This window comes from Pelodiscus sinensis, chromosome 1 (assembly GCF_052426305.1).
Source record: "Pelodiscus sinensis isolate ZL-2025 chromosome 1, ASM5242630v1, whole genome shotgun sequence".
Taxonomy (NCBI): domain Eukaryota; kingdom Metazoa; phylum Chordata; order Testudines; family Trionychidae; genus Pelodiscus; species Pelodiscus sinensis.
The window spans coordinates 66,492,702-66,507,410 of record NC_143052.1 but is presented as its reverse complement, the minus strand read 5'-3'; the positions used below and the strand labels follow the sequence as shown (position 1 = coordinate 66,507,410).

At 43.0% G+C, this 14,709-nt stretch overlaps 1 protein-coding gene across 3 annotated transcripts in view; it reads left to right on the top strand.

Moving 5' to 3' along the window:
- PTPRB (protein tyrosine phosphatase receptor type B) overlaps positions 1 to 14,709 on the top strand; it is a 95,349-nt gene that overhangs the window by 68,711 nt on the left and 11,929 nt on the right. For all 3 annotated transcript variants that reach the window (XM_006121563.5, XM_014572792.4, XM_075931769.2), the window contains 8 exons: positions 1,566 to 1,715; positions 3,592 to 3,835; positions 6,534 to 6,640; positions 8,544 to 8,643; positions 11,044 to 11,127; positions 11,236 to 11,253; positions 11,383 to 11,464; positions 11,908 to 11,998. In XM_006121563.5, coding sequence (XP_006121625.3) covers positions 1,566 to 1,715; positions 3,592 to 3,835; positions 6,534 to 6,640; positions 8,544 to 8,643; positions 11,044 to 11,127; positions 11,236 to 11,253; positions 11,383 to 11,464; positions 11,908 to 11,998 — 876 coding nt within the window. The remainder of the gene's footprint in view (positions 1 to 1,565; positions 1,716 to 3,591; positions 3,836 to 6,533; positions 6,641 to 8,543; positions 8,644 to 11,043; positions 11,128 to 11,235; positions 11,254 to 11,382; positions 11,465 to 11,907; positions 11,999 to 14,709) is intronic.

Sequence of the window (14,709 nt, the reverse complement as noted above, 5' to 3'; positions counted from 1 at the left end):
TGCAGAGAGAGAAATCTAGAGTTGCCAGTTGCCACTGGGTGTCATTTTCTTATTTTACGTTATGTAATACATGCCTCTTATTTTGGAACATCATAGTCACAGACATATAATGGCAGTGCCATAAATCTACTTCCTGTTTTAATTCAGCATAACTCAGCTTTCCTAAAGAAGGCCCAACTTATATACTTGTTTCCAATAGGACTGTGTCTAGACTGCAGGCTTCTTTTGAGAGAACCTTTTTTCAGAAGAGATCTTCTGAAAAAACGTCTTCCGAAAGCGAGTGTCCACACACCAAAGCGTATCGAAAAAGCGATCTGCTTTTTTGAAAGATAGTGTGCACACTGAATGGATGCTCTCTCACATGTAAGCTGTGATTGCTATGAAAAGAATGGCCACTAGGGCACCTGTGCTTTTTCCTCTTTCCTCTTCTTTCAAAAGAACTCCCTCTTCCCCGACCACACACACCTTTTTCCGAAAGAGCTCTTCTTCCTCATTAAAAAGAGGATTACCAACGCTGGAAAAAACCCTCTGTTCTTTCAGTTTACTTTCGGAAGAATGCAATTGGAGTGTGGACGTAACTCAGGTTTTGTCAGAAAAACAGCCATTTTTCTGTACTGTAGACATACCCTAGGGCTTACTCCAAAATTAAATGCACTCTAAGCACAGTCAGTCAGCTAGCTTTTTTGGTAACTTGGAATCAGATCTGCATCAAAATGACAGTGGGAGTGGGGAAGATGAGAGCTTGTTGTGGAAGTTTTAAGGACACTGTACATTTAGTGTTGTAAGGACCTGTCTGTTAGAATTAATACAATTTGAATTTTTTTAAAAAAAAGCATTTAAGGACAGCTGTCAGCTGGCAACTGAGGAGACTGCTGCAGTTGCAAATGTGAAACATTTAAGATTTAGTTTAATAAAATATAAGTGGTATTGGGTTTATGTGTGTATGATTTAGTTCTTACCATTCCTAATGTACTGCTGCTATATCTGCAGCTTGACACAGATAATGAGTATTATGTTCTATTTCCTAAATTAATAAACATCAAATTAGCTAAACAAAATAGATGTAAAATGCTGTAGTGAGCTGTAAATTAACACATTTTAGTGATCAGATATGCAACACTCTGCAGAAATATGAAGTATCAGTGGGAAAAAATGATTTAAATCAATGATTTTTGTTTTGGTGATTTAAATCAGTTATTTAAATTGCTTTGATTTAAATCAGGATTTGATCATCTGGTCTTGTTGGTTAGTCAGCAGCCTTTTAACCATCCTGTTGTGTCACAGCAGCCCCCAAAATGTGTGACTAAAATGGGGAATCACCTGTGTTTAGTTGAATGCTGTGGCATATTATAAAGCATCTAAAGCTTGCTTTAGTTTAAAGGATGCTTTCTCACTATATAATGTGTATTATAAAATGTTGTGACCGCAAAGAGCATAATATGGAAGACATTGGGTTTAAATGGATGAGTTTTATTGAGATTTGCATTTCACTTGCTGTTCTCATGTAATTGAATATATAGATGGTGATGTTCTTTATTTCCCATTCCCTCTCTCTTCTTTCCCAGGTCCTCCTCCTCCACCTCCCCACATCCGAGTGAACAAAAAGGATGCACTCATTACTAAATCTTCCATCAATTTTACTTTCAACTGCAGCTGGTTTAGTGACACCAATGGAGCTGTGAAATACTTCACTGTGGTTGTGAGAGAGGCCGATAGTAAGTTTTCATGAATTCATGGGTTTCTTTCTGTAACCCGTAATAGCATGGGGAGTGTTTGTGCTCACCGACTGGCTGGACATCAGAAGAGGTATCTGAATCTGCTTCTGCATCCAAGCCAACGAATCTGGTCCTTTATCTCAGCAGGGAGAGGGTTTTTAGATCCAGAGATCGAGTCCCCACTGGCACCAATGTTAAGGGCAGAGTTGTACTTTATTCTTTGGGATTTTACTGTACACATGTTTGGATTGTTTCCTTAGAGACAAGACGAGCAAACTGAAACAAATGTCTTGGAGTACAGAAATGGGACAAATTGTCTTATGCACTGATTCAATAATGCAGCTCAGGCAGTCACTTCAAGCAGTTAGCTTCCGTTTCTATGGGCCTCAGACTTCCCTGATGAGCCCTTATTAGAAAACAAAGGTAGCTTACAGACTGAATAAAATGAATCAGATGTTGTTTATTTCATGAGGTAAATCGCTCTCATGAACACAAGTGTAAACTGAAGCAGAAAATATCCCCATTTAGTGCAAATATTATTTCTTCTTGTCTTAGCCTACACATAGGAAGGGAGGCCTTGCCGTTAAAGCCCTGAACTAGGATTCAGGAAATGTGAGTTTAATTGCTGGCTTTGCCACAAGCTCTCTTTGTGACCTTGTGCAAATCATTTCATCATTCTGTACCTCTGGCAGAGCAGGGACTAGTTCTCACTATCTATTTGTACAGTGCCTAGCATGGCTGACCCTCTTGGGCACTATCATAAATAATACAAAATTGAGATTCATTTCTGGGGGCTAAAGCATCATTTCCTATTGCAACTTTTCTCTGCACCAGCTGGCTACATTTTTCACACAATCTTCTCAGGGCATCAGGTCCTATCCGTTCTAGAATGGAATCTGAAAGAGCTATATCAAATGCCCTGAGTTATCTAGCCAGGCAAGCCAGCCTCAAACCAAAAGTGTCCCCATCCATTAATTTGCGGGTTCAAATAGGAGACAATGTGTCTGGAACACCCTGAGCTAGACTAAGTGCAAAAATTACTAAGAGTATGTCTATATTGGAGCTAGAGGTGCGATTCCTAGCTTACCATACTAAAAAGTGGTGGTTCTGGCACCCTACGTACATACTTGGGCATCTAGTCCATACCCATGCAGCCATGGCTGTGCTCTTGTTTGTAGCATACTGTAGATCTATCAGAGCAGGCATGGGAATGTCTACCCCAGCTGAGAGTTACACCTTCCACTCCAGTATAGATATACCTTAAGACTTATTTGAAGCATTTGTGCCACAAGGCAACAGTATGTGGATCATCACTCAAGGTATTTGAGTCTAGTAGAGGTCTCTGTAAAGAGGTTGGCTTTCATTGCTTTAACAATTTTGAATACAGTACAGTGCAGTCTTCATCAGACTATAGGAAGTTTTTTGAACCACGGCACCAGTTTGCTTTGAAACACACAACTTCCTGTCGGTCGGAGTTTCATATTTGCTGTGTTCTGCTGCTTCTCCTGGGGAACAGATTACCACACCAGACCAACAGTAGTTTGTAAAGATAACATAGCTACTAATGACCATTGCGGTTACAGTTAATAGTAACAGTTCATATATAGTGTGTTTCTTCTGGAGACCTTCTAGTGCATTACATAATAAGGTAACTTGGCAGATGGCAAAACGGAGGCTTAGAAGAAAGTGACTTGCCTACGGTCATACAGCAGTTTAGGATGAGGGCTGGGAACAGATCCCAGGTAACTTAGCTCCGAGTCCCATGCCCCATTCACTAGATCATGCAATCTCTCAAAGTGTAGAAGTTTCTCAAGTGGTAATGCCTTGGTCTTAAATGGTATAGCTGTGGCATATGATAGGCAATTTTTTTCTCCAGGCAGTGAAGAGCTGAAGCCGGATCAGCAGCACCCATTACCTTCCTATTTGGAATACAAGCACAACAATACCATACGTGTCTATCAGACAAACTATTTTGCAAGCAAATGTGCTGAAAACCTTGACAGCAACTATAAGAGCTTTGACATTAAGCTTGGAGCTGAGATGGAAAGTCTGGGAGGAAAATGTGATCCAAATGAGCAGAAATTCTGTGACGGGCCATTAAAACCCAGGACTGCCTACAGGTTAGATTTATTGTGCTCAGTGTGCTGTGTGTGAAATGTGCTGTGTTATTAGGCACTATGCTATCTAGATGCCTGATGCGCTTGAGCTGCTGTAGATTAATAACCTGTGTTACATGGTATTCTGTGTGTTGTATTGTGCAATTTATAAAACTTTTCTTCCTGCCCTGTCTTTTAGGTAATATGTGAACAGTTCCTTCACCAGCCTGGGAATCATACAATTTGTTATGTGCAACACTCTGTGCAGTGAAAGGGCCTATTTATGCCTTTTACTTTAATGGGGAACTTTCCTATCGTTGCTGATTTCTCCAGGGAGCGAGTTAAGGGCTGGATCAGGAGCTAAGTTAGGAGAGCAGTTGAGACAGCTTAAAAGGAAGGAGGGAAGTGCAAAGGTGGCTTTGTGCTTCTCTAATTCTGTGGACAGGCTGTACCAGGCCAATCTGCTGTACCAGAGCAATCCAAAGGCTATTCTATCTTGTGCCAGCTTCTAATAGACTCAGGAAGCTTTTACAGATGACTCAAGGCAAAGAGAAACTTCAGCCACAGTCAGGCATGGCTACTAAAACACCTATATACCCCCTATTGAGTCCTCTACATTGTCCTGAACCTCCAAGGGCTATATCCAATTACTTTAAGGCCATTTTGTGCCTTGGGAATGGCAGAAAGCAGCTGAAGCATGACCCACCATCTAAGCCTTAGAATTCACCAAACAGTAGAGTATTTGAAGTAATATCCCCATACAATTATGACTTGTATTTCAGATAAACAGGATATCATATGTTTATTTAGAAGCTGCAGCTTCACACTAAATGTAATTACTTTTCCCTGCAGCAATAAGTCAAGCTTAGCTACTATGTGTAGGCTATTAAAAACATGATGGGACAGTGGTACATTTGAAGTGAAAGCAATTTTCAAGTGGGCTCTAGTTGGGTTCAGTGGAAATTATGCCCACTTATCCCTACTCAGAATGAGGCCTGTGGAGAGTAAAGATTTCTACTTCATAACTTCTTTGATTCTAAATTCTATCAGCTGGCCAGCAGGAACTGCCTCCACAGGTTATCAAAGCCACAATGTCAGTTGAGTGAATAGATCAATAAACCATTCACAGACACTCATTTTAGCTTTTTAATGAATTTGGTTGGACTTCATTTAAGCTCCTTTTGCTTTCTGTGAATGCTCTTAGAAATGAGTTTGCTATAAAAGGAAAATTCATGGAATTAAACAGTGAATACTTGCAGAATTTTCAGCCTTGTTCTTTGTATCTGTATTAGAAACCTGCTTAAGAACTACATTCATTCAGTTGAAGAATAGAAACATACTATGTGATCAATGAAATTAATATGTTCATGTGAAAGATTAGTTGATTAATTTTCAGTGACAAACTTTTAGTAATCAGGAGCCATTCATCAGACAATTTGTGACAATAGCAAAGATCTAAATCCAAGAACAATACCACTCAAAGAGATTTGTTTTTCCAGCTCATGAAACTACTTTCATGAGTTCTGATAGCCTGAGGTAATAAAGTCCTGATCCTGAAAACACTTACACACAGAAGTAGTCCAGGACTAATATCAGGAGAGGTAGACTATAAATAGGTCCAGAATATGACTGTTCACATGCAAAGGTATATGTAGGATCAGGAGCATAGAATGTAATCCAGATCTAAGACCCCATATCATAGTATTTAGGACAGTTATCATAGTCACAGGTCAGCTAGTCAGCAGGGTGTTCGTTTTGTTTTTGGCTTACGGTACTGCAGTCCTATGTCAAGAACACACTGGAATATATTAGCCTTCCTGCTGATCACACAGTTAGACAAGAAATGTTTTTTTCACTCAAGTTTAGTATGTTATCTCATCTGGTATGTAGTCCTTCTTTCACTTTTCCCACATACTGTTGAACAACAGGTAGATACCGATACATGGATTGAACTTCTAAGGTGCTAAAAATATAAGTACAGGCAGTCCCCGGGTTACGTACAAGATAGGGACTGTAGGTTTGTTCTTAAGTTGAATTTGTATGTAAGTCGGAACTGGTACATATTGTAGGGGAAACTCTAGCCAAACATTTCTCCAGAGCTCAGTTTTATTCTCCCACACCTCACTTCCCTCAGTCCTTTATTCTCAAGCTGAGGTGTCTGCTGAGAAAAGCCACTCCGTGTCTCCCTGGTCTGCTGGGAGGAAGCAGCTAGTGCGGGGTTGCCTCACCCCGTTTGTAAGTAGGGATCCGATGTAAGTCGGATCCATGTAACCCGGGGACTGCCTGTATAACAATAATAGTGCAGGCTGAAGCTCTCTGGTCTGGCACTTTCTGGTCCAGCAACATCCATGGTTCGGCATGATTTTAGTTAGTTGGATGTCCACTTATCATGGGTGTGGCCAAGTTTCCTGCATAAAGTTTGTTTACAGCCATCAGTCCTGGTTCTGTGTTCCGTGCTGTTATTTAATTCTAATTGACCCCTAATTTTTTTTGAAGAGCCCAGTAAGCAGTGGAAATGTTGGTAATGCTGCTAGACAATACTGATCTGTGGTTTGGCAAATTCTCTGGTCAGGTCCTGGGGGAGCCTTCAGTTAAAAGGTGCAAGAAATGTACATAGTAAATGTCTGAAAACCCTGTTTTGTCATTTTGCTATTTTTGTGTAAACCTTTCCTATTTAATACCAACTCCCAAACAGATCTAATAAACCTTTCTGCTTTTCCAGGATCAGTATACGAGCTTTTACCCAGCTCTTTGGTGAAGACCTGCGGGAATTCACTGAGCCACTCTTTTCTGATACCTTTTTCTCTTTACCAATCACTACTGAGTCAGGTTAGTCTCTCCTTTCTTCTCTACTAACTTTACCAGCTACATGTGCATCATGCCCATTAGTGTTGGAGTGGATAGGAGAGAGCAGCAAGGACCTTATTGCTGAACTGAATGTTTGGTATTTAGCACTGTAGCTGTAACACTTCCCCTTCTATCTGTGATTTCCTTCAGAAATACAAAACTTCCTACAAATTCTCTAAGCATTCACTTTAAAAGGGACCAACACAGAGAGAGAGTTGTAACACCAACAGGCAGGACTGAACCTGGAACCTCTGGAGCTTAGAGCATGAACCTTTACCGCTTGAGCCAAAAGCCAGCTGGCTCTCAGCTAAGGCTGTAGAGAAAACTCATTCTCTCTCTCTGTGTAAGTGACCTAAATGCCACTACATGGGACAGTACACCATCTCCAGTAGGTGTGTGGGTTACATACTTCCCCTAACTGAGGAAGCACATCTCAAACTTCAGCGACATCCCAGTTTAAATCCCAGACAAGCCCCACTTGTAATGACAACAGGCAGAATCAAATCCTGGGACCTCTGGAGCCTAGTGCAAGAACCTTTACTGCATGAGCTAAAAGCCTCCTGGCTCTTAGCTAAGGGTGTAGAGCAGTGGTCTCCAACCTTTTTAGACCCAAGATCACTTTTTAAGTCTCAGAACAGGCGAAGATCTACTGCCCCGCCCCTTCCTTGAAGCCCCGCCTACATTACATGAGGAAATCTAATGTAAATGTACTGCGCAGGTGCGCAGTTCAGAGAGGGCTCAAGAGCTACTCTTAGAGCCCCTGAGATCTACCGGTAGATCGCGATCTACTGGTTGGTGACCACGGGTGTAGAGCAAACTCGTTCTCTCTCTCTGGAAGTGGTCTCAGTGCCACTACATGCAATAGTGAACCACACTCAGTAGGGGTGTGGGTTACAAAAGCAAGGACTGCACAGTCCTCTTCGGGATAGAAATAATACATAGGGCTTGGTTCTTCATCGACTTTCTGCCACTTGTACTGCTCAAAGTGGACAGAAATGGCCAGTGGAAATTTACCTTGGTGCAGGAGAGCTCTCTTCTGGAGTGAATCAGGCAGAAATGGCATAATTCCTTCCAGCCTCAGCTATTCCATGTGCCCATGGTGTAGGGGAGACATCGGAGGTGGGGGGAGGGGAGTATGGTGGAATTATGTTGATCCTTTCATGGTGCAGTGTCCCCTAGTGACTTCATGCCAGTGACATGAATTAGACCTGCCCCTCAGCAACTCTAACTTATGGTATCCCAGCACAGGATCAGGGAGCTACAACCAGTTCCCGATGGTCCCTTGTTTTAGCTGTAATAGGCCAATGAGCCTGTAGGTTATACGTTCCTTGGGAAGGGATTGTCACTTGATAACACATTACGCAGCGGAGCTGGAGTCCCTAACTCTCCCATCACTTCTGCAATACAATCAGTAATAACACAGTCACTTGCATACAAGGATCTTAATATACTTTCCAAAAACTGATTAAGCTCAAAATCCCCTTGAATCTAGGTGAGAGTTACCTTTTGTATGAGAAACTGAAATAGTTATGTTGCCCCATATAAATGGTCTCAAAATGGGATTGAAACAGTTGATTATCCTAGACTCAATTTGAAAAATCCAGTGAACTACTGAAACCTGGGGAAGACATCTGAACTCTTGAAAAATCTGGCTGTTTCTTTTCCTCCCTGATTCTATAGAAGGAGAGAACTTTTGTCTCTTCTACCTGTTTCTTGTCTGCCTGATATATGGTGCAAGATCTTGAAAAAGCAAAGAAATAATACCAAAGCTCAGTCGTCCAAATATATATGCAGTTAAAGTTCCTTTGTGTTTATTTCAGTGTCTTTAGCTGATAGCATGGTGTATATCTAATTACTTTGCTCTCTGTGTGTGTATCTTTCTTAGAGTCCATGTTTGGAGTTATAGAAGGCATGAGTGCTGGTTTGTTTCTCATTGTGATGCTGGTAGCTGTCACTGCTTTATTCTTCTATAGACAAAAAGTTAGGTAAGTAGAAACTCCCTCTTTTTGTTGCTAAAGGTCAGATGAAATTAGATATGATTTTCCATCTGAGACTCTGAGGAAGATGTAAAATTGGATGAAAACATTAAATTATATTTAGGAAAACAAAACCCTAATTCCATCTTTCCCACCATTTGTACAAATTGCATATTGAACTAAAAAGCCCTATATTGTTCTTGATTAAGGATCAGAATTTCCACTGATTAATGGGAATTGCAAGACCAAGGCTGCAATAGGACCTTTGGTTCTTAGTAGAGCTTGTCAACAAATTTTCAATTGAAGCAGTTTTTTGTCAGAAAATAAGGCTTCGTTAATACCTCTGATGGTTGGAAACCTTCTAATTTTCAACCTGAGTTAGTTCATGACAAGTAAACACCAGAAAGGGAGAAGAGCTATATAGCTAATGGACTAAGTTGACACAATAAAAGATGGATGTACACAAGCCATGAATAGTGTAATGAGCACAGGGTGAATTCCACAACCTCCCCAGATCTAGTCAGAGTGCTAACGCTGACTTCTGATTTGACCCTTCACAAGTCTGCCCTGATTTTCAGAGGTCTGAGCATGAAGCACTCTGCACTTCTGAAAAGTGTGTCAGTAACCTGTTGTGCCAGCTGCACATGGAACTAGTGATACTACCTGTCTCACGGTGTGACGGCGCGTTGGGGGTTCCCCGTCTCCTGCACCCCGAAATGGCACAAACAGACTCCACCAGCCAGTGGAATTGAGGATGGTTTATTGCTCCTCCAGGATACAGCACAGCACAGATGTAATCTGGTTACAGGAACTGGGGCTAAGAGGCCTCAGTGCCCCCCCTTGAGATGGGGGAGTCCCAGCCCCCCTCCCCAGCTCCTTCTCCCCTGCTTTCCAGACAGGAACTAACTCTACCTCTCCCAGCCCTGCCCCCAGCCAGGGCAGCCTTCCACCTCCCTTTGTTTCTCCCCATGGGGGGTAGGCTGGTTCAACCGGTATGGTACCTTTGCATAATAAGGTTTTCCCTGATGGGTCTTGCTCCAGACAGCAGAGGTCACCACAGCCCAGCAAGTACCCCCACTACGTCACACAGGGGTGTTCTGCAGATCCGTTGTTTAGGCCTTACCCTGCCTATACGGCTGGTTGGGGGGAAAAAAGGTTCCACATCTCCAGAAATGTTGAGGTTTTGAAATTTATTTGAATTCAATGTTGGAACAAAACTGAGACCTTTCTAGAATATTCAAGAGAAGAAAAAACTCAACAGCAAGATTCAGACCAGAGACTTGAGTGCCCTAGTCATCAGTTTATTGGTTATACTGGGTGTCATGATTATGAGGGTTAGCCAGCAGCTTGGGGATTAAGGGGTTAACTACACCTAGCCAGGTGGAGTGACCAATAGGAAAGTAGGTGGGACTTTTCAAACTGGGACAAAGGAATTTGGGTTTTTTTCTTTTGTCCTTTTGTCTCTCTGGGGGAGTTCTCTGCAGCTACAGAGAGGGACAAGCATGTCTCTCTCTCTCTTTCCAAGACACCATTCTTCATTTTCTGTAAGTAGGGTAAAGTTTAGGTAGTTTCGTTAGGTTTTATTCTTTTAAGGATTGGGTATGGGATCAGAGATCTGGCACTGCTTAAAAGATGTTTTGGCTTTTCTTTGTAACTAAGTTCTAGGCCCATGGAGTTTCTCCATGAGTATATTTTGTTACCTTCCTCTCTAGTCATTATACTTGCAACCGGAATATTGTTGTAATAATAAAAGTTATTTCTTTTCTTTTTATTAACCTGGCAGTGGTTAATGGTGTGCCCTGATTTTTGTTTTAGGGGTAAGATTTCCCAAATGATCTTTCCCCTGATTTCTTTATCAACATTTGGGTGGTGGCAGCGGAAGTTTTATTCCCAAGATCTAGGGTTTTAAGATCTTGGGGGGAAATTTTATACCAAAGCCTGGTAGATAAGGCTTTGGGGTACACTTGCTGGCCCCCACTTCTGCATTTATCATGCCAGAGTGGGGAAGGAGCCATGACACTGGGATAGGCGTCTCTCTCTCTCTCTCTCTCTCTCTCTCGCGCACACACACACACACACACACACACACACACTAGAAATTCCCTCCAAGACCTGAGAAATCTTCATGACAAAAGGTTTTCCATGAAAAGTTATAGGTGTGATGAATCGGCATGTTAGGAACTAGTTCTAATACTCACATTAGTGGTAGTTTGACTTGCATGTCTTATGGTAGAGATACAGGAAAACTGCATCTGCAGAGATCCATTTCTGAGCAGCCAATGAAACAGCCGACTCCTTGTATTCCTTTCCTTTATTTCCTGCCACAAGATACTTCTGTTGCCCTCCTCACTTTGACATTTGAACCCAGTACTTAGAACCAAAGTAAGAATAGTTTCCTTTTTATTGCAGTAATGGCCATGAACGACGTACAGCAAGACTGAGCATTCGCAGGGACAGGCCATTGTCCGTCCATCTGAACTTGGGGCAGAAAGGGTAATCTCAAAGCTTGTTTCCAAGAGAAAACTGTTTTAACATGTCATGATAGATAAAACCATCTCTCCAGTCCGTCACTGACAGGGTGTTTCTTTTTATTATTTCTAGGAGCCGGAGAACTTCCAGGTAAAAGCAAATAATTCTTCATTTAAAACATCTTCCTTTGTAATGAATTAGATGACTCATGTCCTTGTTCTCGCCTGTGGTAACTGGGTATTTTTGTGTTTTGTCTTTTTTCCCTGTTGTATGTTTTAGTCCAATAAAAGTAAATCAGTTTGAAGTGCACTTCACCAAACTCCAAGCAGATTCCAACTACCTCCTATCCAAGGAGTATGAGGTACGAATCCAATCCAGTAAAATCATTTCTTTATTAAACAGATTGGTTAGGTGCTAACTCTAGCTCACCAATCCTTCAGCCCCAGAGACACATTCACTTCTACACACAAGTGAAACTGAGTTTGATAGTCTTGCCTTAGTCCCTGTTTGCTCTGCTGCCGAAAGAACAATGTAATTAGGCACAGCTTGATCTGGTTAGCAGCCTCGCTTCATCAGAGGCCCAGCACAGGGCCAACAGGATGTGTGGAAGGTCAGGACTAAGTTGTGCAGGCAGAGCTGTGTGGCAAATCTTGAACAGTGTGTACCAGCCTGGCTCAAGCTAATGCCCCCAGTGCTCTAATTTCAGTCTAATAAAAAGCATTTCCTGTCCTTAGCCGCTGGACGTTCTATAGTGTAGCAGCTTTTGGTTATTTTTAACCTCACATTCATTTTGGCCTTTTGCAGGACTTAAAAGATGTGGGTCGAAACCAATCGTGTGACATAGCACTTTTGCCGGAGAACAGAGGGAAAAATCGATACAATAATATATTGCCCTGTAAGTTTTACATTTGGGTATATAATATTCCCTCACACCAGCTATTTTTCACATCTTTTCAGGAGGGGATGGGGCAATCCTTTTCCTTTCTACTTTGTCGGAGGTGAAACAGCATTGCCAAGCCAAGTCTTGGTGCTTGGATGCTGACAGCGTATGGCCGCCTGCTTTTAAACAGCAGCTCTCATGAAATTTCACTTCACACCAGAGGCGTAATGACTTAATATTCATTCTGTTTATAACAGGCTTCAGCCGATCGAGCCTTTAACCTGCCAGGGTAGATAGTAGGGATGTAGCACATTTAAACGATTAACCACTAAGCCTAGGCTTATCAATTAATCCAAGCAACTACACGCAATCCCCCATCCCCGCTTGCTGCCTCTGAATCAGAGGCAGTGGGGATGGGGGGAGGTGGGAGCCGATGACCATGGGGAGCTGGCTTTTAAGACATCTGCCCCCAACCTTGCCTCGCATAGAGACAGCAGCGGGGGAGTCAGGCAGGAGTTGGTACTCAGGGGGGAGCCAGCTTAAAAGCCGGCTCCCCACGAGCAGCACCACAGGGGGGAGCAAGCGCAGGGCTGGCCTTACCATGAGAGAACTGAGGGGCCTCAGGGGCCAGACTCTGGGGGGGCGCCATTAGGACCCAGAGTGTAGGAAATTGTATCTGCTGCTGGTGCAGCGGGGGAGAATGGAGGCGTCATTTGAGCTCCCCGCCTCAGGTGCCAAAATGTTGTGGGCTGGCCCTGAGCAGGCGGGATGCTGGCACAGCTTCTGCCTGCGGGGAGCTTGCATCACACCCTGTGGACAGCAGCTGCTGCCACCCCTCACTGCTGCCTCTGTATCAGAGGCTGCAGCATAGGATAGCAGGGGGCTCCCTGGGAGTGGGACTGGGAGTACACTGGCTCCTGGCCTCACCTCCAAGGACTATCAAATATTCATATAACTGGTAAATTTTGGTGCGGTTATGTGATTATTCAATTACACGATATCTAACATCTCTAGTAAATAGTAGGAATAATAATAGAAACCTTGTTTCAGAGAGTAGTTATTAATGGTTCACAATCCTGCTGCAAAGGCATAACAAGTGGGGTTCTGCAGGGGTCTGTTTTGGGACCGGCTCTGTTCAATATCTTCATCGATGATTTAGATACTGGTATAGAAAGTACGCTTATTAAGTTTGCAGATGATACCAAGCTGGGAGGGGTTGCAACTAATCTGCAGGATAGGGTCATAATTCAAAATGACCTGGACAAATTGGAGAAATGGTCTGAGGTAAACAGGATGAAGTTTAATAAAGTCAAATGCCAAGTGCTCCACTTAGGAAGGAACAATCAGTTTCACACATACAGAATGGGAAGCGACTGTCTAGGAAGGAGTACGGCAGAAAGGGATCCAGGGGTTATAGTGGACCACAAGCTGAATATGAGTCAGCAGAGTGATGCTGTTGCAAAGAAAGCAAACATGATTCTGGGATGCATTAACAGGTGTGTTGTGAGCAAGACATGAGAAGTCATTCTTCCGCTCTGCTTTGTGCTGGTTAGGCCTCAGTTGGAGTATTGTGTCCAGTTCTGGGCACCGCATTTCAAGAAAGATGCGGAGAAATTGGAGAGGGTCCAGAGCAGAGCAACGAGAATGATTAAAGGTCTAGAGAACATGACCAATGAGGGAAGGCTGAAGGAATTAGGTTTGTTTAGTTTAGAAAAGAGAAGATTGAGGGGGGACATGATAGCAGTTTTCAGATATCTAAAAGGGTGTCATAAGGAGGAGGGAGAAAACTTGTTCATCTTGGCCTCTGAGGATAGAACAAGAAGCAATGGGCTTAAACTGCAGCAAGGGAGGTTTAGGTTGGACATTAGGAAAAAGTTCCTAACTGTCAGGGTAGTCAAACACTGGAATAAACTGCCCATGGAGGTTGTGGAATCTCCATCTGTGGAGATATTTAAAAGTAGGTTAGATAAATGTCTGTCAGGGATGGTCTAGACAGTATTTGGTCCTGCCTTGAGGGCAGGGGACTGAACTCGATGACCTCTCAAGGTCCCTTCCAGTCCTAGTATTGTATGATTCTTGTCACTTGTGTTTTGTGCCATCAGCACCAGATATCAGCAGGGCTGCTTTCTTCCTGGCCATTTAGATATTGTCAGTTCAACTCTGTCTAGTGGCCACAGATCCCTTATTTGACATGGTTCGGTGACAGTCACTTCCTTCAGAACTAATAATGAGCCTGCAGTAGCACAGTGCCCCCCAGGATGACACAAGGCAATAATCCTGAGGGTATCCTCTTTCAGACAAGACAGACCCCGACAGTATGTAGCCCCATGAGAATGGGGGTAGTCCTGACATTCTGGAGAATGCCTAGTGGATATTAAACGCTTATCATGAATAGTCCTCTGCAATTTCAATGGGCTATGATAGCAGTCAGCTTGCTTTCCAGTCCTACCTTGCCATGTACAGTAGGTTTCCATGTTTTATCCAGAGGTAGCTGCATTTCAGTAGTGGAGGAAGGGATCTCTCGGTAGGTATGTCTCACTGCAGGGAGGACAGTGCTTTCCAGCTCACACAGACATATGCTTGCTAATTCACTTAAAACATCACTGCATCTGGGGGTAGCCAGGGCAGTGGCTCAGGCTACCCACCAAAGTACATACCCAGTAGATCTAAGAGGGCTTGTACTCAGGCAACTAGCCCGAGCTACCCTCAGCTGCACCGCTATTTGT